General features: G+C 39.3%; 1 protein-coding gene across 1 annotated transcript in view; it reads right to left on the bottom strand.

The window, feature by feature from the left end:
- Window positions 1–1,160: 1,160 nt before the first annotated feature.
- Window positions 1,161–24,995, bottom strand: part of LOC134539669 (paired box protein Pax-6-like) — a 247,352-nt gene continuing 223,517 nt past the window's right edge. Inside the window, exon 11 of the mRNA XM_063381856.1 lies at window positions 1,161–1,249. Within this exon, the coding sequence (XP_063237926.1) occupies window positions 1,161–1,249 (89 nt within the window). The remainder of the gene's footprint in view (window positions 1,250–24,995) is intronic.

The raw sequence follows: 24,995 nt of genomic DNA, 5'->3' as shown, positions 1-24,995 counted from the left end.
ACGTGAACTACAGGATGTCCATAAAAGAATGTCCCAGTTTGAATGGTAAATTATAACAGTTTCATTTAGACTATTTACAACTAATCATATAGCAAATTTAAGGTAAACTAACAGAGTTTTTATTACAAATGATCAATATGTGTACCTGTAGTTATACAGCACACAACCAACCTAAAGTCAAATTTTTTTCCACTATTCGGTGGATTAAAACATTAACATTCGTTTAACACATAATGTTATGTGCCTCAGCTCTGGCAAAACATTAGGTAGCGGCGGAACGTAGACACGATCTTTTATAAAGCCTCAAAAGGTAAATATCGCATTGCGTTATGTCAGTGTACATGGAGGCCAGCGAAAAAAAAAAAAGCTCTGTCGTCTCGACCATTACATCCAATCCAACGGTCAGGGACTTCGACGTTCAACCACCCAAGAGAGATTCCAATGGGGAGGGGCTCCATCCTGTTGCCAATATAGTTTACAGGTTCACCCTCTACTGATCGGGGAAAGAGCCATTCTTTAAACATAGGCGGCGCTGCAAGTGAGAAAAAAAAATAAAAGCAGTATTCGCACCAGGGGCTTATCTAAAACTGTGACCTTGAGCCAACACTCTACAACACTCGCTGTTGATACTATTAGATTAAATTTTATATCTGGGACATTCTTTTATGTACGTACTGTATTTTTGTTACTTTCTACATACGGCAAAGTAAAAAAAAAAAAAGAAGAAATTCTTTTCAAATGTATTTATGTTATAACTAAGTCGATGAATCCAAGACGGCGAAGAGAGGGTTCCTTAGAGGGTGTTGGATATATTTTTTCGCCAGGCGTGTGCAGGGTTGCGGTTGCCGGCGGCAGATCAGCGTGTTGGCTCACTGGGGGGAGGGGATGGTGGAAGGGGGTATTGGACGAGACCCGGCGGGTGGAGGGGTGGAGAAGGGGGTTGTGGTTCACGGCGACGCCGGCACGGCCATGGACAGGTTGACGGACGCCACCTGAGGCTGGTCGGGTTGCGCCGGCGAGCACTCGCTGCCGCTGCTGTGCTGGTGGTGTTGGTGTTGTTGGTGGAGCTGGTGGTGTTGGTGGTGGTGCAGCGCGTGGTGGTGGTGGTGGCTCTCCTGGCCCGCGAGCAGGCTCGGCGGGGGAAAGCCGAAGAGCTGCGATCACTGTATCCGCGGCCAGTAGTTGGACGCGAGGTCGGGGCCCTGGCTGGGGATCTGCACCGGCACCGACACCCCGGCGGAGATCACGCCTGCACCCACACACATCACCACCTGTCACACTCTCTCCACATATCACCACCTGTCGACTCTCTCCACATATCACCACCTGTCAACACTCTCCACATCTCACCACCTGTCCACTCTCTCCACATATCACCACCTGTCACACTCTCTCCACATATCACCACCTGGCGACTCTCTCCACATAACTCTTCACATGCGCATCACCACCTGTCAACACACGCAACGTGACTCTTCACATGCGCATCACCACCTGTCAACTCTCTCCACGTGACTCTTCACAAGCGCATCACCACCTGTCAACTCTCTCCACGTGACTCTTCACATGCGCATCACCACCTGTCAACTCTCTCCTCATGACTCTTCACGTGCGCATCACCACTTGTAAACACTCCACATATCACCATCTGTCAACTTTCTCCACGTGACTCTTCACATGTGCATCACCACCTGTCAACTCTCTCCTCATGACTCTTCGCATGCGCATGACCGCCGCAAGCGTTACAAGTAAATACCACACAAATATTTAATTAAAATTACAGATATTTGTACATTTTCTACATTTACATGAAAAAAAACTGTACAACCAAAAAATCGTGTTCACTGTGATCGGATTTTTACCCAGGGATTTATGCTTTGTGTTGCCCCAGTACCTCCAACAGTAAAAGTTATTTGTAAATGGTTCCCTGAATAGCTTTCCAGTAGTAACTGCGCACATTTAATAAGCATAATAAAACGAAATGCAGTCAAATTATATAATATTCTATTTTCTTCTCCGCTATTTAAAAAAAAAATGTTTCTTGAAATATTACATTATGCGCAAATTTTTGTAAAACTCAGTATTATCTCGAATAACATGTTTAACATATGCAAAATGGCCATATGTGTACAATGTTACAACATCCATAGTGTAGAGTTACAAATTTTACTCTGGCAACTGGAGTGGATTCCAAATAAAATCTTTTGTAAATATACAGAAAATGTTTTTCTGTTCATGCGAGCGAACAAGTAAGCATGTGTTTTAATGGAAACATGCTATCGAGCGTCTCACTCTTCAGCCCCCTCTACACTTTCGTTACGCTTTGATGATCACAATTAAATAACGCCAGCTCTTGGTTGTCTCAACTGATTTGCCTGGTATTCTATATTCCTTTAGTTGAGGGTTTCCGATTGGTCCAGAGTCATCGAGATGAACAGTGAGACAATAGAAAAATCTGCTTAAAGGTATATGTAGTTGAATTCTAGAATATCACCGAATTCATCTGCGAATTTTTACACTCTCTATCAATTATATCTATCTTTGTAAATTTTACTATTACATTTTAAAAAAAACTAAGGCACTATTGTGTTTTGTAATGGCAATGCAAAACTTAGAAACTAAACATGTCAAATCCTAGAATTTTAAGATTTCTATCTGTTGAACCAAACCAGCTAATTGTCTTGAGACATTTTCTGGAGAACATCTAAATTCGTCGTTAGACAGCGAGGTTAATTTAACGGCGAAAGTTGATAGTTGAAGCTTTGACGGAATGAACGCGTGTGGGGGAAACGGGAGCACTTGAAAATTCGTTTCTGAGCTCGAGACCGCTGGGGTTCGAGCCTGGACCGCCTTGGTGCGAGGCGAGTGATCCACCTCAGCCACCGACGGGGTCGTTTCGGAAGAGCATCCCCGAGAAAAATCGAATCTTCCGCACCGGCGCAGACTGAACGCTGGTTGCGCGATTGGCAGGGAAGTGGTGAGTGGGCGGTCACAAGCCACGTCCGCCCCCGGCCAATCACTTCGCAGCTCGCACCGCGAACACGCGTTACGTCAGCGGCCGAGCGCGGAGACTACTCCGCCTGGCGGAGTCGCGGACGCAACCAGCACCACAGTACTGTCATGCGGGCTGGCGTGCGGTGAAACTATCGAGGAGAACGTACGAATGAATTTATGCCGCACGTTTACCCGCGGAGATGCTGGGATCGCCCTAGAGCGATGGCGGCGAGGCGGAGATTTCTAACCAATCAGGTTTTAACACATCTATGACATCAGGGCGGTAAAATTCCCGATTATATATAATATTTTTTTTTCTTTTTTTATCGAGTCGCGGGCGGGCGACACTGAAATGCGTTTTCAGAATTTTGTTTTCGAAATACATTAGAATCTAGCTAATCCAGCACTATTAAAAACCAGAGGGTGCCGGATTATTGGAATGTTTGGATTACTGGATTATATAGAATAATTCATAATAAATAAAATAAAGCATTTCATAAAGAGAATATAATGTAATTGTATTCATGTTCTACACGTTTTTTTATAACTGTAACATATCTCACAACTAACTACACAATTACATAGTTTTAAAATAATCCTTTATTAAGGTCTGTTTTTGTGCAACTTGTAGTCCTTGTTGAAAAACCTTTTCTCGCATGTTTCGAAGAATTATAGGTATGTATAGCTAAACTGGTGCATTGGTAATTATATTTTTAAGATTTTTTAACTTAATTTTTTTCAATTTAATATTGAATGCTAAATTTAAACTAAACCAATTACTCTCCGAAGCATATTAAAAAAAACTGAAAGCTTTGATGGCTGTCGCATGCTTGCTGCGTATGAAACAGAGAGAAACATTTTATGTACAATCGTTATATTTTCGGTTGTTGTGCAGGTGGAAACAGCGTGTTCACAGTGACGCTATGTTTTATGCTGTCGCATCGCTAGAGGGCCGGTAATTTCGCGGATTCTCCTGGCCTCAGAGTAGAATTTAAAGTCATAGGCATGCTCAACCCATGTTGGTTCCTTGTTGATTGGCACTGCATGATTCGCTCAATTCTCATCCAGCTGGGCATCGCTGGCTGACGGTCGTAGAGGGGCGTGTCCAAATGAACTGCGGTCCAATCACGAATACAAGCGAGAATGTGGATGTTTGCATTCTGGATTGCGACCCGGTGAGTCTGCGGAACTTACGTATCCAATTCGCAAGGCGCCGTCGCGTTGTTGCGACTCCGGCATGACGTCTGGGATTTGAAGAGGGGTCCGTTTTACACTCGGTCAGCAAATCGGCGCTCACGTTGCGTGCTGGGGCTGAACCAGCGAACCTCAAACACCTGGGAGAGACGCCTTTAGTGACCTCGACCAGCCAGGCCCGTTTGACGAGCTCGAGCCGAGGAATTAAGGCCCTTGCCTACACCCGGGCCCACACACACGGTGCGCACAGCTTCAGGGAAAACAACGCAATTAGAAAACTACTCAAGATATCCGAGTGGGGTCTGTTTACGAAAAGCATCCAAGAGCTCGCTGACGGCCGAAAATTACTTTTGATTTCGGATCATATTTTTAAACTGTATTTCTATAAGAGATAAAATGGCTAAAATGCATGTTTTCAGAGTGATTTTTAGGCGTAAAACAACCAGTACAAATTCTTGAAAGAACTTAAGGGATTTGCATTACCTCTTTATCATCATTTCTCAGCCATATAATGTTACGGTTACCACTCAAATTTCACAGTTGTCCTGTGGCGACGAGAAGACTGCGCGCCAGTCCAGAGGAGACACCGCGCTAGAAGCACCAGCGAGCGTCGCGCTTATCATCCCGCCTCACGGACACACATACACCCCTGACGAGGCGGGCCCCTTAAGGCCCTTGCCTACCCGCGCGCACATACGGTGACGCAGAGCTTCAGGGGGGAAAAATATTTGAGCGAGTCTTTGAGTACCCGCCAGTGATGTGTAAACGTCTAACCCCGGCGACGAGCAAACCCACGTGTTCTCATGTTGTTGTCCATGTTGCAAACAAACTTACAATACGAAACCCTTGACACGAAATTTAAACGTAGAATTCTAAAAAAAAATATTAATAATACTGAGCGTGATAAATAAAATAGTTGCATTTCAAATACCGAAATTCCTGGACGCGAACTACACACGTACTTTCTGCGCCCGCCGCTAGAATTCGCTGCCTGAATCGTAAACGTTGCTTGCCACCATCAACGGGCACATTAGCATCACGAAACAACAGGATGTTTTAAACTATTAGAAACTGCTCCGAAAAATCCCTGGCTTTAGACCTGATTTCCGACTAGGCATTTTATTAAATTACTATCTAACTTGTTAAAATTCACCAAACGGTTGATACTATAAAGTTTCCGCACACGTTAGTAAATATAATTCTATGGCATTACTAAAATATTTACCAGAAACATTTAAAAACACATATTATAACACTAAGAATATGTATATTTGGTTTTTACTTAATGACTGAAATCAGTCTGTAAATACTTTCTACAAAAAAAACTTATTCTTATTGAGCTGATTAAAGATTATTGTTTATATTGTGTTATTAAAAAGGTTTTAAAAAATGCAATTAAACGATTTTAACTATGCCCTTTGATGTTACCAAGAGCTCGATCTACCGCTGAGCTACTGCGTTTTTTAGAGATTTTGAAGGAGGATATGAATCTAACCATTGTAATGCAAGTTGTTTTGTATTTTAATATTTGGATTACATTTTACTATGAAGATCTTATTTAACCCTGGTGTCTCTTGACAATCCTGAGTGGAGATGAAGATTTATAGAGCCTAACTTCAATGCCAATAGATACACAGCAAAACAATTTTGGTGCGTTTATAAAAGTCCTTTGAGAACCAGATGTCAATAAATAGTTTGTAACACTACAAGAAAAATATCGTTAATTTTTACAACAAATGGTTATGGTTAATTTTTGCATGTATAAATTACGTTTGTCAATATAATACTCAGTATTTCTTACGAAAATTGGCGCATAATTTTATATTTTAATTGATGTTTCATTCAAGAATATTTTTTTTTAAACCGGGGAAAAGATAATCGAATATTCAATAATTGGACTACATTTATTTTTATTAGGTATGCTTATTAATGTGAGCAGTTAATACTGGAATGCTGTCCAGCGAACAGTTCACAAATAACTTTAATTGTTGAAGGTAACATACAAAATACAAAGCATAAATGCCCGGTTATGGGAGGTGCCTCCTATTTCAAGTCAAGATTTTATATTTACAGTAATTACAGATAAACTTGTACACTTTTTCAATTGTTTAACGTTCACGAAATTAAAAATATATACAGCGCATACTTTTTGCATAATTAGCTACCAAAGTTACATTTTTAATATTTTTGGGTTGTACAATTAATTAATTAATTTAATGCAAAACTGAAATTTTTTTAGGTTTAACTGCCTTGCCACTGCCCACTTCAAGAAATGGCTTGAATTTATTTCAGAAAATATTAATTAATTATACCTGATATTTCAATATTCTCAAATTTGTTACGATTTTGACAGCCAAGAAACAAGAAATGAGTTTTTGTGATAGAAATGCAAACCATATCATGAAGTAGCCTGTGGCATTGCAGTTAAACCTAAAAAGTTTCAGTTCTGCATTAAATAAATTTCTCCTTATTTGTACAACCCAAAAACGTTAAAAATGCAACTTTGGCAGCTAATCATGAAAAAAGTATGCGCTGTATATATTTTTCATTTCGTGAAAGTTAAACAATGGAAAAAGTCTAAAAGTTGATCAGTGATTAATATAAATATAAAATTGTGACCTGAAATAAGAGGCACCCCCTTAAGAATCCGAACCCAGTATTGCTGCGAACACAATTTTTGTAGTGATGTTTTTTCCCTCCCCATGTAATTGTACTAATTAAAAAAATAACTGTTCCATTTACAAAAAAAAAAAAAATATTCGATCGACCACACGTGGGGCACTCTGGAAGAAAGAGATGCTAAACGTGTTTCTAATACAATTATGCGGAACAGATTAAGGAACGAAAGCAAAAGGAACTTTTTAAGGACCTGGAGGATACTGCGGTAATGGGGGAGGTTGTGAAACCTGACACGAGACGAATTCAACTAAATGAATACGTAAAAAAAAAAAAAAAGAACCTTTCAGACGAACCAGTCTTCGACTGAGTCGTTGTCACTTTATCCTCAGGTCGCCGCGAGGGTGAAGGCAGGAGGGGGGGGGGGGGGGTTTGTTCTGTGGGAACCGCTAAACTAAACAAGGATCAGCCACGCGTCCCATTTTAACGACTTGCCGAGAGCGTCACACGGGTAGGACGTAGAGGGGAGGGGTGGTGTTTAAAAAAGAAGAGGTACAGCCTCCTTCCCCTTCACCCCCTCCCACGACGCCACCCCCTGACCCCTCGAGGACCCGCAACAACCCCGAGTCCTCCTTGTCCGCGGGGAGAAAGAGTTGTCGGCGCGCACCACGCGTGTTAATGACGACGACTCGAGCTAAACGCTCCCCCCCCACTTCTTTTTTTTTTCCTTACCGTCGTCGAGTTTTTTTTTTTTTTTCGTTTCTGCTCGTTTGCGTGCAATTTGCGTCGCGTGTCGCGCGGGGCGGCGAGGCGCGACCAGTCACACAAAGAGCTGGAAGAATCCTAGAAGGGAAGAAGATGAGGGTACAACCCCCCCACTCGGGGTACATTCCTTCCCAGTCGCAGCCGCATGGACAGCTACACCAGTGTCTGGCATTTCTCGTGGCTTCGTAATCGACACGCTTAATATCTTCTTCTATGTGCTCTTTGAATGATTTTGTTTGCAAATTTTGCAATTGATTACAAACATTTTTTATCAACAAAAAAAAAGGATGAATACTGAAAAAAAAAATTAGGTGAAGCACGACATTGTGAAGTCGTCCATCAGAGATACTCAAGTCACGGATATACTTCGATGTTGGACAAAGCAATTCATCCTTTCGCATTTGTGCACCAGTTGATGAATGTGTGCTTCAGAACCTCTTATGTTTAGGTACGTACACACCCTCTCATATTCCATGTCCCGTTACACTTGGAGAGTGTGGCTTGTGCTAGAACTCTATCCTTGTTCTACAAATGAGAAGTTCACAAGCTGGCAAAAGCTGTTTTTTTTTTTTTTTGCAATATTATATCAATTTTTTAATTTGTTTATTTTTATTATTATTTTATTTTTATACTTTTTTCTTATAATTTTTCTGACATCAAAGAATATGTGTGATGGTTTTCCCCGTGTGCTCCTGATTATTCTTGTGAATATTTTGATTGTTTTTTCCGTGTGCTCCTGATTATTCCCGTGGTTTCTCCAAGTGCTTCTGGTTATTTCTGAGAAACCGATCTTTGCATGAAGGATTGTTTACCTAATGAGACATGCCATTTTATTTGGAGTTACATTTAATTAGTGAACTTCTGCTGCTAAAGCACCACTTGCAATATATTTACCAAGTGGAATTCAAAAAATGAACACCCATTACTCAGTCAAATAATAAGCTCTAAGACATCTGAGAAACACTATAAGGAAGGACGAACTTCCTTCTCCTTGGTGTCTAGCGAAGCCTTCGTTCTTTTGTGAACGTTAGTGAGCATCCCGCATCCCACATAAGATAACTAAATATTAACCTTCAAACAACACGTGGCGTCATCTGTTGACAAGAAAAGGAACTACTTACAACAAGTTTCTTTGCATGAGATAAATTAACTCTCGCAGCTGAATGGAGTCCAAGACAGTTAGAGCCAAGTAGCCTCGCGATCACGTGACCTTGCGTTCTGGATGCTTCGTATTCCTGTAGCCTCCCGATCACGTAACCTTGTAGACGCGTAGTCACGTAGTCTCGTAACCTCATGGCTCATAGTCACGTAGTCATTATGCCTTGCAGCCTTGTAGACTTGTAGCTATGTAACCAAGTAGCCTTGTAATCTTATAACATAATGCTGTTGGAGCAGATGGAGCCATGTATCTTCGAAGCCTCGTAGCCTTGTAGTCAAATAGTGTTAGGCCTAAGACTATTTGGAATCGAATACTTTTGAAGTCATTGGTTGTTGGAGCTAAAACACTGTTGTAGCCAATGACTGATGAAGGAAATTTATCCTATCGTAAAATTAACGAACACAACCTACTGAGTTGAATGTTCGTGAAAATTTACGTCCTTTTCGTTAGATGTGCTTCCTTTTTGTTGAATGTGCTTCCGATTGTGCTTCCTTTAGTTGATTGTGCTTCTAAATGTGCTTCCATTTTGCGATTGTGCTTCCAAATGTGCTTCTTTTTCGATGATGTTTTGACTCGTGTATTATAGTAAATGGATCTTGATTTGACTAGTATATTGTTCCTTCGGTTGCGGGTATATAAACAAGTCCTAGACAGCAGGTGACTCAGTTTGTTACTGCCATCGATGGTGTAAGGATCACCTAGTTTGTTTCATATGGAGCATAAGTCACGTTATTACCTGTTCTTGAGAACTCGATGGAATCTTTGCCGTCTTTAACATCGAACTCGATGGAGGTTTTACCATCATCTACGGGAACCCTGTCGTCTGTGACGACTAAGATGGAGCAGATCCCGTTGGCAATGACGAAGCCAACACTGGAGGATACTTCAACAGTCGTGGTACCACCGACAGAAGAGAGCTTAATGACTTCATTACATGCTGCACAGGAAACCTCGATGAACGCTGTTTCGCCCTCGACGGAGACTTCAATGGATAGTGAATCGTCACCAACTAACGAACATCGATGCCGTTACTGTGACAAGATTTTCTCAAACAACATCAAGGTTCGACGGCACGAGAAGAGAGAATGTGCTAAGAACCTTTATCGAAAAAGTTTTGACTGTAAAAGGTGTCGCAAGCAATTTACAAGAAATGCTAATTTGCAGCAACACTTGGAGACATGCAAAGGTCCTGTTTCGCGGCAGAAAGTAAAGGTTTCGGTACAACAGCGAATAAGAGTATGCCTGGAAATGGTACAACAGCAGTAACATAGACATCTGGTTCGGGTTCGTCTTCAACTAGGCATCCTTGTGGCTACGTCGATATGACGTTTGCATTTGCACATGATATACGGAGACATGAGAGGAGTAAATGTACGAAGAATCCTTCTCGCATGAAGTTTCGCTGTGATGAGTGCCATGAATGGTTTACTCGAATTGATAATTTGCGTCGACATGCGAAAAACTGTAAAGGTGAAGTCCGTGTGCCTACTGTTGAACTACCTGCAGAAATTTCGACTCCTCGGTTTAGAATGGAGACTTGTGAGCGTACAAGCACAAAAACATATGTTCAGCAACCGATTGCTATGAGGCTTGGACATGAAACTAAATCCAAGACTGCACTCGGTGCATTACAGGTGAATGATAATGGGTTCTACTTGGCACAGTCTGCATTTCGTGGAACACTGTAAGACTACTATTATCAAAATACTTTTAGTGAGACGAAAGACATTTGTACTTTTCTTGATGATATCAGACAGGACATAATCAATCAGCTTACTGATGACATAGCAACAAACGGACCTTAAAAATATAACTTGTGGTTGGACTGTATAAGACATATCCGTTCGATGACAAAGTGAAGAAGTGTGCATTCAAGACACCGGCTGCAGTTATTTACAGTTCTGACGATGTGAAGCAAACTGTTAAATACGGTATCCAGAAACTCTGTCAAGAAGAGGAGGACTATGTCAGTAAAGGTTCTGGCTTGTCTCTGCCTAGTATAAACAGGTTGGAGCTAAGAGTTAGTAATTTCAGGCCTATGCAAGCCTAAATGTTTATAAGATTGATGACTTTCGCAAGTGTTCCTGTAGTAGAAATTAAATAATAAATTTTACGTTTGTAAAAGAACTTGTGGTGTTTTATTTCTCTAACCTGTCACTTTTGTGGTATTTCTACATTAAATATTTTTTTTGCATCGCCCAGGAATCGAACCAAGGACTGGAATCAATCAGTAAATTTATTGCAATATTTTTGGTGAATTTTTGAATTTTTCCCGAATTTCTAGCTAAATAATTACACAATTTCAAGATAGCGACCAAATTTCAAGATGGCAGACGCCTCAGTAATATTAAATGTTTGCTACACTCTAGCGGGTAAAATTAAACTAACATGATGGTGCCACACTCTAGGAGCTGAAAACATGATTGTGGCCTCCAGCGGACGAAGACAATATGGGTGACATTATGTCATACCAGCTGATGATATATACCTTAGTATTGGTGGTGGGAGGCCAGTCGACAGGTGGCTTCCATGGAAGAACGATCTATCGACATTTTTTTATTTCTGCTCTGCAGGTTCGAACCAAGGACTTCAATGCGTAAGTGCGTTATTAAATAGTATTTTATTAAAATGTGATTATTAAAATTTTATTATGATTTTTGAATTTTTTTCCAAATTTATACCATAAAAATTACGGTTTTCCAATATGGCGGTCGTAACGAAAAGTGCAACGATGTTTAAATTTAATTAAAATGTTTTATTAATTTTTAAAAAAATCCCGATTTTCTAGCATTAAAATTATGGATTTTCAAGATTGCGGACATGATGTCATACTAGGTGACGATATATACATTGACATAAGTGGTGGGAGGTGAGTCTGCCAGCGGCTTCCGTGGAGGAAGAATCGGTCGCCATTTTTATTTTTTTGCCCTCACCGGGTTCGAACCGAGGACTCCGAGCTCCATGTTTTTAAAATATTTTTTATTAAAATTTTATGAATTGATTTTTTTTAATTTTAAATATTTGTATTAAAATTGGTTAGTAAATAAAGATTTTCAATATGGCGGATGTTACGGAAATTGCAACGGGGTATAGAGGTATTTGAGAAGCCCTCAATAGAAATGAATTTTATGTTTATTATTTTACTTCTTACCTCTATGACTTTGTCTTAGTCCTGTTATGAATTATATTTACCAGTATTGTATCTCTATGGTCAGGTCAATTTGGTTTTACTCTTTAAGTATTTTCATGTTTTATCTAAGTAATAATTTTATGAAATGTCTTTGCAAACATTTGTTAAACGGCGACGAATAGGAAATGAGCTTACACCTTTTAATATTGTTTTTGGGTCATTACTGAGGAAAGAGTATATGTGATTGGACGCTCGACTGCGCATATATTTTATTTAAAGAATTTAGTATTTCCAGTGTGATTTCGGAGAGTGTTCAATAGAGAAAGCTTTGACTGTTTGAAACAAATTGGAACTGGAGTTTCTGTTCTACTATCATGGGAGAAGGATTAGAGAGAAAGAGCTCCGTGATTTAGTCATAAATGAATGTAAGAATATCACGTAAAACATTGGTACGACGACTGAATAGCTAGAATCTACGTGAAATTGATGATTTTATAATAAATACCGGAACTACACAATGAAGAAGAGGTAGTTACCGATGTTCGAAGCTCTACTAAAGAATCGACGACGACGATAAGTTTTGACTAACAGCATAAATAGAACTGGATCAACGACGAATTAAGAAGAAACGAAGAAAAGGACTATCAATCTTCGATATGGAAGGAGTTCGACAGCGGTAGACGGCATCGTAGACGGTGTACCGGAGGACATCATCCTTCTAGACGACTCCAGGTGACCGACGCCAGTCCTGCTGGAGTACCAGCAGCACGAGAGGAGGTGCATCGAGACGGAGACCCAACCAGCGACATCGGAGGAGAGTGAGATATAACCAGCAACATCGGAGGAGAGACAGGGGTTCGGAGAGGTTTTCCACAGCCTCTTGGTATTGTAACGACGCGACGAGGTTTGTTTGCCCCATCCCCGAATTAACAAGAACAGCGAGAAGTTACCTGTCCTATTTTAATGGCAAGATATCTTAAACTATGATGTTTACGATCAAGACCTAATTTGAAACTCGCAAAACAACTTAATACTACTTAACTACGTAAAGACTTGTAGCTTGTACATACTGGACCTGGTTAACTGACATTGATCAGTAATATGTACGATATCAAAGTTAAAATCTGTTAAAGTCATTAATTGTCTTGAATGTTTAAAGAATAGTCCCAGGTCCAGAAGTCTTGAGACAGTTTGATCTACCGAAAGAGACTGAGCTAGTAAAAACAAAGAAAAGACTAATTTGCCAGTTAAAATGTGTTTCAATAATATTTAAAATATTGACTGATAACCAAACTATTATTCAGTGATACAATTACGTAAAACGTAATTAGTTCTGAAAGACATTTAAGTATAACGGATATTGAAATTTTGTTTAATGAAAAACCTATTTAAACATGAATAATTGTCTCAAAGGTATTTGTATGTTGCTTGCTAATCATTGACTCTGTCACTTTTCATGTTACAGTTAGATATGTTGCAAAAGAGTATTGTCACCCATACAACCATGATTTTGACCCTAGTAAAAAAGTTAAATTTTCATTATATTTTATTTTTCCGATTGATAACCATACTTACATATCATGTGTATGTTAAACCAGATAGACAGAAATATTTAGCTTGGATTGTCTTGAAAGAATAATTAGTTTTTATTACACTGAGATCAGCAGTCATAGAGAATTTAATGCTTTTAAACACACTACTTATATTTGTTGATTTTAAGGTCAGAATACTTACACCAAAGAGAAGGATACATACTGCTAAGGAATTATACGACATTTTATTGTTTGGTATTCACACTGAGTCAAACTACACCAGTACATACAACTTGAGAATAATTTATTTTCACTATCAACATAACAAGACATATTTTAGTTAATATTCTGTAGAGGTTAGTAGTTGTGCTACATACACAATCACAGCACTATTACTTTATAGAGTTTTCACGGCGCCCAACTAGACCACATTTTACATTATAGATATTGGCATTTTAGGAAATATACTCCATAGAGTAATTCTGAAAACACTTCAGAATTTTTGGCGCACAACGTGTAAGCCAACGTTAGGGACTATTTTATGATTTTTTTTTGAACAACTCAAGACACTTTGAAAAATACAGACAGTAATTTTATTTTGTCAAGATGACAGACACAGGTAGGAAGTCATATTTTTTGAGAGGTAGCAATGACACTTCTGACTCTAGTCCTGAACGAGAACCTAGAGAAGTAGTACCAGAACAGCACATCGAGACTACTGGTATGGAGTCACAGCAGGAAATGGAGTTGGGTCATTCGCCGCCGACACCAACTGTTACCCTAGATGCACTGTTCCAGTTCATGAATAAGGAGAAATTAGAACGGGAGCGTAAAGAACAGGAGGAGAAACTAGAACGGGAACGGGAGAAACAAGAACGGGAGCGTAAAGAACAGGAGGAGAAACGAGAACGGGAACGGGAGAAACAAGAACGGGAGCGTATAGAACAGGAGGAGAAGTTAGAAAGGGAACAAAAGGAGCGAGAAAACGCCGAAAGACTAGACAATTTAGTGCAAGTCTTAAATAACACTTTAGGCAGGATTGCAGATGAAACAGCAGAAATCAGGCATGACTTAACTGAAACACAGCACGAGATGCAACAGAAGTTTTCCAGTGTACACACTCGTATTGAAGGTGTAGAAATATTCAGTAAACGCACTGACGATAAAGTAGTACACTTAAGCGAGCGTCTAACAGGAAGGTTAGATATGGTAGAGGCGAAAATAGGGGAAATAGAAAGAGAATCCAGACACATCGCAACATTCTCGCCCCAACTAACGACTCACCACACTAGCGAATGTAATACCGACAAGGAAGACACGCCGGTAAACAAATCGATAACGATAGAAGCCGAGCGAAATCCCGCGAATATTAGTACTGCAATTATGTCAGCAGATCCGGTACTTACACTACACCACCCTTCTAAGAAATGGTTGGATGACGTTCCAACATATTCAGGGAAAAGTAATGAAAACCCTCGAAGATTCTTAAATCAGTTTGGAGAATATTGCCACACATTTAAGTTAACAGACGCAGAAAAATTGAAATGCGTTAGCCACTGCTTGAAAAACACGGCATATTATTGGTGGGAGTTGGCGAAAGATTCGGTACACGCATACGAATCGTTTCAGAAAGCTTTCATATCCCAATTTTGGAATACTCGTATCCAAAGCAATTTGCGAATACAGTTGCATTCTGAAAAATTCGAAAATCGTAAATTTCAAAATTTAGAGGCGCATATCAGCGATATGTACGAGAGAACTCGTTATCTTGATTGCCGTATGGAAGACGAAGAGTTTATTGCCATGATAATTTCGCAATTACCACTCAATTATCAATTACAACTTAGTGGACGGCAATACAGTAATATTGTAGATTTCAAGGAACAACTGTTAACGTATGAACGACTCGTTAAGCTCGATAAAACGGTAACGCACAAAGAAACTAACGAGCGCAAGAACACGAACCAACAGACACCGTTATACAATAACTGGCGCAATCGAAATGAAGGGCAGAACAGCGGACACAAACAACCTCAAATTCACACACTGAACGTTGAAAACTGCGGAAGTAATTGGTATCACAATAGATATCGAGGTCAGCGATATGGTAACGGATTTTATAAACCACAGTACTATCGTCGTAGAAACGAGAAGCGACAAGACAGACGCGAAAATGAATCACAGTGGGAGAATAAACGTCAGGAGGGGACAGTTAATTTCAGAGAGAATTCAGGCGAAAATCGAACAACGAAAGAACGATCGGCAAATTACAATAATCATTCCGGAGGTCAGTACAGCATAAATGCACAAACGTTTGTACCGTCTGAAAAAGGGAACAGCTTTAGCACCACCATTCACGACGCGCGACAAGGAGAAAGAAATTCATATTCTATAGCGCCAAGTCACGAGCAAAGCAACACGGAATGGCCGCGCATGCAATCTAGCAGAAGCTCAGATACAAACCAAGGAGGTAATAACACATTTTTGATTTCACCGAATGCAAATAATGGATTTGCTAATTTGTCACAAGAGCAAATTAGAGGATTTAAGGACAGTGCGGTAAACTAATTAGGGATGGCGAAAACCCGCTCCGCACGTCAGTCCCTAATTGTAAGTTAGACGGGGCTAGTATAAAATTGGATCCCGACGCAAATGACAAGAATAATTGTCGAAGCATACACACCATTATGTTCAAAGAAAACGAGCGTGAATTTTTACTCAGCGAGCCCACAGCAACCGAAGTTCAAGCGAAACAAGCACTATGTCCGGAGATATCGTTAACTTTAAACGGAGTTAAAGTGCCTGTACTATTAGACAGCGGCGCAGAGATATCCTGCATCAGCGAAGACTGCGTAGCCATGATAGAGAGCACCGGAATATCATTACCGAGAATGCCAGTACCGAGTTTAAAGATTCTAGGAGTTACATCAAGGGCTAGTCCCATCATTAATCGTCAGACCTTATTGGAAGTAGAAGGGTTAGGTAGCACCAAGTACATTAATGTATTAATCGTAAAAGGATTGGCCAAACCAGTAATTTTCGGGGTAGACTTTCTAACTAGCCATAAAATAATTTTGAATTTTGCAAGTTGGATGGTAACTGCTATGGATGACACAGAAAATACGAAAACTACTGAAAATTGGGAAGTTTCGGAAAAATGCATTTTGAATAATACTGTACACAGTTCTACCAGTGTTACTCCATATGAAGCGTTGACAGGAAAAAGATCATTGATAATACCGTCATCGTTACTACCGAGACATCACGATGAAGCTCTGGCCGCAGAAGATAAAGAATTAGTCGAGATACAGAAGGAAACTGAAGAGTTGGTCGCAGCCAAGTTGACATCCACGGCGGATCTTCGGAGAAAATACCAGAAAGATTCCAGCAAGATGAGTTTTAATTGTGGAGATTTAGTACTCAAGAGAACGAATCCAGTAAGCCAATTTTGGAAGTACGTTACTAAGAAGCTATTTCTACTCTTCGATGGACCATATATGATCACGAAGATTATTAGAAGTAACTGTTACGAACTGTCTGACATTAAAACGAAACAAGTAATAGGACACTATAATATAACGCAGTTGAGGAAATATTACACTCCTGTAGAATAGTATACACTGTTACACATATGTCCGTTTGAATACATATATCGGTGACAATACTCTATGTTTGCAAGTAAGTATGTAAATAAGGTCAATAATATGAAATGTAAATTTTCTGCAAATAATTAGAATATAGATGAGATGTTTGTATGATGAGAAATGGTCCTAAGACCTATATCAGAGTATAGTTCGTTAGTCACATTTCTGAAGGGGACTATTCTATAGAGGTATTTGAGAAGCCCTCAATAGAAATGAATTTTATGTTTATTATTTTACTTCTTACCTCTATGACTTTGTCTTAGTCCTGTTATGAATTATATTTACCAGTATTGTATCTCTATGGTCAGGTCAATTTGGTTTTACTCTTTAAGTATTTTCATGTTTTATCTAAGTAATAATTTTATGAAATGTCTTTGCAAACATTTGTTAAACGGCGACGAATAGGAAATGAGCTTACACCTTTTAATATTGTTTTTGGGTCATTACTGAGGAAAGAGTATATGTGATTGGACGCTCGACTGCGCATATATTTTATTTAAAGAATTTAGTATTTCCAGTGTGATTTCGGAGAGTGTTCAATAGAGAAAGCTTTGACTGTTTGAAACAAATTGGAACTGGAGTTTCTGTTCTACTATCATGGGAGAAGGATTAGAGAGAAAGAGCTCCGTGATTTAGTCATAAATGAATGTAAGAATATCACGTAAAACATTGGTACGACGACTGAATAGCTAGAATCTACGTGAAATTGATGATTTTATAATAAATACCGGAACTACACAATGAAGAAGAGGTAGTTACCGATGTTCGAAGCTCTACTAAAGAATCGACGACGACGATAAGTTTTGACTAACAGCATAAATAGAACTGGATCAACGACGAATTAAGAAGAAACGAAGAAAAGGACTATCAATCTTCGATATGGAAGGAGTTCGACAGCGGTAGACGGCATCGTAGACGGTGTACCGGAGGACATCATCCTTCTAGACGACTCCAGGTGACCGACGCCAGTCCTGCTGGAGTACCAGCAGCACGAGAGGAGGTGCATCGAGACGGAGACCCAACCAGCGACATCGGAGGAGAGTGAGATATAACCAGCAACATCGGAGGAGAGACAGGGGTTCGGAGAGGTTTTCCACAGCCTCTTGGTATTGTAACGACGCGACGAGGTTTGTTTGCCCCATCCCCGAATTAACAAGAACAGCGAGAAGTTACCTGTCCTATTTTAATGGCAAGATATCTTAAACTATGATGTTTACGATCAAGACCTAATTTGAAACTCGCAAAACAACTTAATACTACTTAACTACGTAAAGACTTGTAGCTTGTACATACTGGACCTGGTTAACTGACATTGATCAGTAATATGTACGATATCAAAGTTAAAATCTGTTAAAGTCATTAATTGTCTTGAATGTTTAAAGAATAGTCCCAGGTCCAGAAGTCTTGAGACAGTTTGATCTACCGAAAGAGACTGAGCTAGTAAAAACAAAGAAAAGACTAATTTGCCAGTTAAAATGTGTTTCAATAATATTTAAAATATTGACTGATAACCAAACTATTATTCAGTGATACAATTACGTAAAACGTAATTAGTTCTGAAAGACATTTAAGTATAACGGATATTGAAATTTTGTTTAATGAAAAACCTATTTAAACATGAATAATTGTCTCAAAGGTATTTGTATGTTGCTTGCTAATCATTGACTCTGTCACTTTTCATGTTACAGTTAGATATGTTGCAAAAGAGTATTGTCACCCATACAACCATGATTTTGACCCTAGTAAAAAAGTTAAATTTTCATTATATTTTATTTTTCCGATTGATAACCATACTTACATATCATGTGTATGTTAAACCAGATAGACAGAAATATTTAGCTTGGATTGTCTTGAAAGAATAATTAGTTTTTATTACACTGAGATCAGCAGTCATAGAGAATTTAATGCTTTTAAACACACTACTTATATTTGTTGATTTTAAGGTCAGAATACTTACACCAAAGAGAAGGATACATACTGCTAAGGAATTATACGACATTTTATTGTTTGGTATTCACACTGAGTCAAACTACACCAGTACATACAACTTGAGAATAATTTATTTTAACTATCAACATAACAAGACATATTTTAGTTAATATTCTGTAGAGGTTAGTAGTTGTGCTACATACACAATCACAGCACTAGTACTTTATAGAGTTTTCACGGCGCCCAACTAGACCACATTTTACATTATAGATATTGGCATTTTAGGAAATATACTCCATAGAGTAATTCTGAAAACACTTCAGGGGACGTCATATTTCATGATGACATATTCCATGATGACGTCAGAGGCTTATCGGAGGCTGTAGACATGGATGCCTAAGCCTCTATATGGACAGTTCTAGCCGCTGGTATTTTAAGGACTAAAAATGGTAAATTTTCCCTGTAAATGGGCATTTTTCCATCGAAAAGAGAAATTTTTGATTTTTCTAATTTTTAAAGATTTTTTGGCGGGTTTTTCCCCCCAAAAAAACTGGAATAATTGGCTAATTTTCGGCTATTTTGGCAAATTTTGGACAAATTTTTAGCAAATTTTGAAGATCAAGGTCAAAGGTCAAGGTCACGGCCATCCAAGATGGCCACCGTGATGTCACAATCCAAGATGGTGGTCGGCACCACAGGCACCACAGCCTGAAGCCTGCGCTCGGACCGGCCAAAGCACACTACTACGAATTTTTTTATTTGTTTAAGAAAAGGATAAGAGAATTTGCATTATATTTTGTTACAAGAATGTAATACAGTGTATTAATATTTTAGAAATGTTAAATAATATTTCGGTGAGTCTGCGATGAGTAAAAAAAAAAATAGTTTAGGACTGGAAATATTTGCTGATTCGATGACTTCAAGGCTAGACTAAACGGTCCTCTGTAAACTCGGGCATATAGTGCCAGTTCATTGGCTGCTGACTTGTGACATCTTAACGTTTCTTTTTTTGTCTGTGAGTGGATAATTCTTTTGGTTGAGGGTTTTTATTTGGCACTCAGTCGTTCAGATGAAAGCGAGCCAATAACAAAAAGCAGCTTAAAGTTATATGTATTTGAATTTTAGCCGATCGTTAAATGAAGTCACGAATTTTTCCGGTGTCTAGATACAAGAGCTTCCAAGATGGCCGTAAAGACGTTTTCGATTACTAGCGCCATGGAAGCTCCGGCGCACCAGCACTCGAAGAAATCGTTGAAAAAGTGAAAGAAATGATTTCGAACGAATAACAATTAGAGAAGTAGCTGAAGGTATTGGCATATCAATTGGCTCATGCCATGAAATTATTTTGGGTGTTTGGGGTATGAAACGTGTGGCAGCAAGATTTGTTTCAAAATGGTTGAATTTCGAACAAAAACAGCGGGAATTTAAGTTGCTCAGGTGTCACTAAATGAAGTAAAAAAATGATGCATAACTATCTAAACGTATCATAACAGGTTATGAGACATGGAGTGAGGGCTTTATGGATCGCCAAGGCCGAAAATAGTTTGACAAGTGCGATCGAATGTGAATTTCATGTTCACGGTGTTCTTAGATTTTAACGGCATAGTGCATCGTGAGTTTTTGCCACAAGGGCAAACGATCAATACGCCGTTTGCGTTAAGCAATCTTAAAAAATATATATATTCCCAGACTTGTGAGGAAACAATTCATAAATTTTGCACCACGATAATGCACCTATCCAGATTTCATTGCTTGTTCGTACATTTTTGGCCAAAAAAAAGGTTGTATAGGTGTCTCAGTCTCCATACTCGCCAGACATGGCCCCGTGTGACTTTTTTATGTTCCCAAAAATAAAGAGAACCTCAAAGGGCCGTATTTTTACAAGCATAGATGATATTAAGAGCGCATCGTTTAAGGAGCTAAACGCCATCACAAAGATCAAGTTCCAGAAGTCTTTCGTGGTTTTGAAGAAGCGCTGACCTACATGTATTACTTTTAATTGGGACTATTTTGAAGGATATTACATTAATGTAGACGTTTAAGTAAACTTCTTTAAAAAAATTCCCGTTACTTTTTGATCACAACTCGTATAAGTAGAGACCCGAAAATTTCGTGGATTCGGTTGTCGTCAAGCTAAAATTCAAAGCATTGTGTTTTATGTATTGACAATTGCTTTCCCATTGAATTATTTATTCGCGGAAACCTTTTTGCTCACGTGGCACTACCTGATTTGCTTAGACCGGTATACCAAGCCACAAAAAAAGGGTTCAGGTATTGAATATGTTACACATGTACCCTAACCGTATTCCTAGTGCATGATGGGACATGGCCAGTCCCTTATTTTTAGGGCACGTATTTTGCTGTCCTATCCGTTGCCTACCTGTTGCCCGAATTACGCGTAAGCGCTAAGCTCACGTTTTCGTTGATTTCGTCCAGATGGCAGATCCGCGTCTGGCGCCATTAACTCGTATATATTCCATTTTGTGAATAACGTGGAACGTACCAAATTGTTTGCCAATTGAAAATTTACGGTACCTAAACTATCCTTAAAACTACCTGAGAAAATTAAAATAACACAATTTAATACGTGCGATGGTGCTGCTATATATAGGAATTTCGCCGTAACAATTGTATCGATGGTTGCGAAACGTCCGCTAGAATGCGTTGAAAACAGTTTCTAGCCTCGCGCAGGGCACCGTTTATCAAAACGGTGGCCGATTTCTTCCCTTACTGGGATTCGGTTTGGACACTTTCTGGAATACGGCCCGCGAGTTATGTTACGGCTGTATAATCAAGCTAGTGCTTATTCGCTACCTCAACCGAACTTCTTGGAATACCGCCCTTAGTTCTGTGATAGCAGCGCGTCATTGGCTCACGGCCGCGGAGGGGGCGTGTCCAAACAACAGCGATCCAATCAAGAACACGGGGCAAGCGCATGAAAGGTCGCATTACGTATATAGCTTGCGACCGAATGAATCCGCGAAATTTCCGTTACCTCCGCGTGTAAAATTAATCACTGCGACTTTGCAGCTATGATTTAGAATTAATTTTCTCGTGCACCTCTGCTTACATTGCGGTTTAACGAGGCATTCCAACTGAGTTGGTTTGAAAAATACAATGGAACACGTGAGCTCACGTCAGGTGCATCGAAGTGGAAAAGCTGCGAGTCATTTATCAAAGCGGCCTGTGACGGCGCGGTGGGTCAGTCTGTCAGGCCGGTGCACCGAGTCAAATGGGGCCGCTCAAAGGTTTTTTTTTTTTTTTTTTCGATAGTGCGGCTGTTACTTTCCATCGTAGCCTATACTTTACTCGCGAGCACCCGGGAGGGGAGGGGAAGTGTCAAGATTTACGGTTTGAATCTCAAAATTAATAGTTGGTCGTGTGAGTCATTCTCCTGGTCTCGAAGGACAGTTATTGAACCGCTGAACAGCTCAGTGGAAATCGTGAAACATGCAAATACTGCGTAAGGTGTGAGAGAGCCACTAAAAAAAGCCATATTGGTTTCAAAAGTGTATAAGTAAGCTTTAAAAATTTCGTAACGTTCAATATTGAAACTTTGGTTCAGTTATGGCAGAGATTACATTTTAACAAATTTTCGAAGACCATAACTAAGTGTCGTTGAAATTACTATTAAAGCTGTAGTCATTCTCAAAATAGAATTCAATTTTAAAGACGCCAATGACTTTACATGATAAACTAGTTGTAGAAGCCAGTCATTGTTAACTTTAGGCATTTAAATGAATTGTATTCTTTGCTTTAACGGAAGCATTTAGAAAATTAAACGATGCAGAATTGTTATGACCTTAAAACTGTTGGAACAAAGATGACGTTTACTTTTGTTTCCTATCTCTTAAATTTAACGTATTTACTGTGCAATTTTTTAAAATTAAATTTTTCGATATTAAGAGTATGTGATTATATTTTTTGTTAGATAAAGTTAAGGGCTTACTATAAAAATGATCAATTAACTCAACAGTCAAATTACATCGTTATTATGATTACTTATTTTGTTTTTTTTCACTTTGCATTAAAGACACATACAGTGTTTCATTAAAATTATTCAGAATTTCACATGTCTTCGTTGTTATAGTGCAATATCAAAAAGTAAGCCCCGGGTAGAAGATATTTAAAGGACTGTTACAAATATTAAAGCTGAAAGCTTGGTAGCAGGGACGTAGCAATTGTTGGGGGAGGGGGAATCCCAGTTGTCCATTATTTGAAAACTAACAAGCGAAGACGTAATAAGAAAATTACAGCAACTTACGGTTAGGGAGAGAGATTATTTTAGAAGGATTATTGTAAACCATATTGGTAGAGACCGGAAAAATTCGCGGATTCATTTCGTGATAGGCTAAAATTCAAACATGTGTACAATTCTGCTGGTTCTGCTATTGGCTCGCAGTTTAACTGGATCTCTCTGGGCCAATGAGAGACTATCGATCAAAGAAGCGTCGAATCACAAGCTACCCAGTGGAGACGCCTCACAATTTAGTACCCAATGAACACGCGTGTTTTCTTGAGAAATGCAGAGGATAATGGAGGCTATCATAGAGGTCATTGAATCCGCGAAATTTCCGGTCCCTACATATTGGGCTACTATAATGTATTTTCTCTCTTTTATAGCTGGACATGCGGTTGGAATAGTATTTCTAAGTAGTCTTTACTTAATGCTGGTTCGCACACATTTTTCTGTGAGCATATCTTTCGTACAACTTGGCACGTGTAATTCACGTTGAAATTACTTATTTTAACGAAAGCGTCGAACAATTGACTTAAAAACAATTTATTTAAAAAATTAATTATAAACAAAAAATATGATGTGGTCAGTTTTATTTACTCAAGCAAAAGGCATTACTTAAATTTCTATGTTTAAAAGTTGGAGATCTAAAATTATACTATTCCCCGAAATGTTAGCGTGCTCAGTATTTTAAGATTCAATCATAGTGGTCAATCACCCATAAAAATTGATATAATGGTTGTACTGGACGAACTCCTTCACAAAATCCTGGAAGTGGCTTGAGACGTACAAATTCAACCAATTATTGAGGTTTTCCAGCGCTAAACTGCGTGTTGCGTCTCATTGCTAAACCACTTGATATTTACTCTCTCGGCCTTGTCATAGCGCTCTAACGATTACAAGTTCTCATGAGAGTTGTTTGCAAAAAATTTATTGCTGCTTTGCTTCAGTTCAATCACTTCTTCACAAATTTTCACAAATCACTAAACGAATTTAGAAATATATTTTCTGTTCTTAATAGTTTGAAAAAACATGTTGAAACACTCAACCAGAAATTCGCAAATATCTTACGGTGTTTATTGGTTACCTACCAAGGCCTCTAAGAAACAGCAACCCCCCCCCCCCCCCCCGAAAATCGATAATCTATGTTTTTTTTTAATTTCCTCTTAATTCATAATTAATTGAAAATACCTTCTCATTGCTATAAAATTGACTGGAGAATATGCAGTTTGACAGACAATACTTGGTAGTACAACAGAAAAATTAATTTCGGTGCTGAAATGAAATTGAGTTAGGGACACAACGAAAAAAATAATAATAATAACTTTTCGAAGAGTAAATGGTACACCATGTACTTATAAAACTCTCAGTTACGCATTTATAAAGATGAATAAACGTTTTAGACAGAGCTCAAGGTCTCAAAAAAAAAACAGCGATCGCCTTTATTGTCGAGGTAATTGTAATTTCGGTGACAGCCGAATGTCTGCGGAACAGCAGGGGGACAGCACGATGTTCCGCCACGAACAGGACTGTCTGCGGAACAGCAGGGGGACAGCACGATGTTCCGCCACGAACAGGACTGTCTGCGGAACAGCAGGGGGACAGCACGATGTTCCGCCACGAACAGGACTGTCTGCGGAACAGCAGGGGGACAGCACGATGTTCCGCCACGAACAGGACTGTCTGCGGAACAGCAGGGGGACAGCACGATGTTCCGCCACGAACAGGACTGTCTGCGGAACAGCAGGGGGACAGCACGATGTTCCGCCACGAACAGGACTGTCTGCGGAACAGC

The sequence above is a fragment of the Bacillus rossius genome, chromosome 15 (genome assembly GCF_032445375.1).
Source record: "Bacillus rossius redtenbacheri isolate Brsri chromosome 15, Brsri_v3, whole genome shotgun sequence".
Taxonomy (NCBI): domain Eukaryota; kingdom Metazoa; phylum Arthropoda; class Insecta; order Phasmatodea; family Bacillidae; genus Bacillus; species Bacillus rossius.
This window is presented reverse-complemented; position numbering and strand designations above follow the sequence as displayed.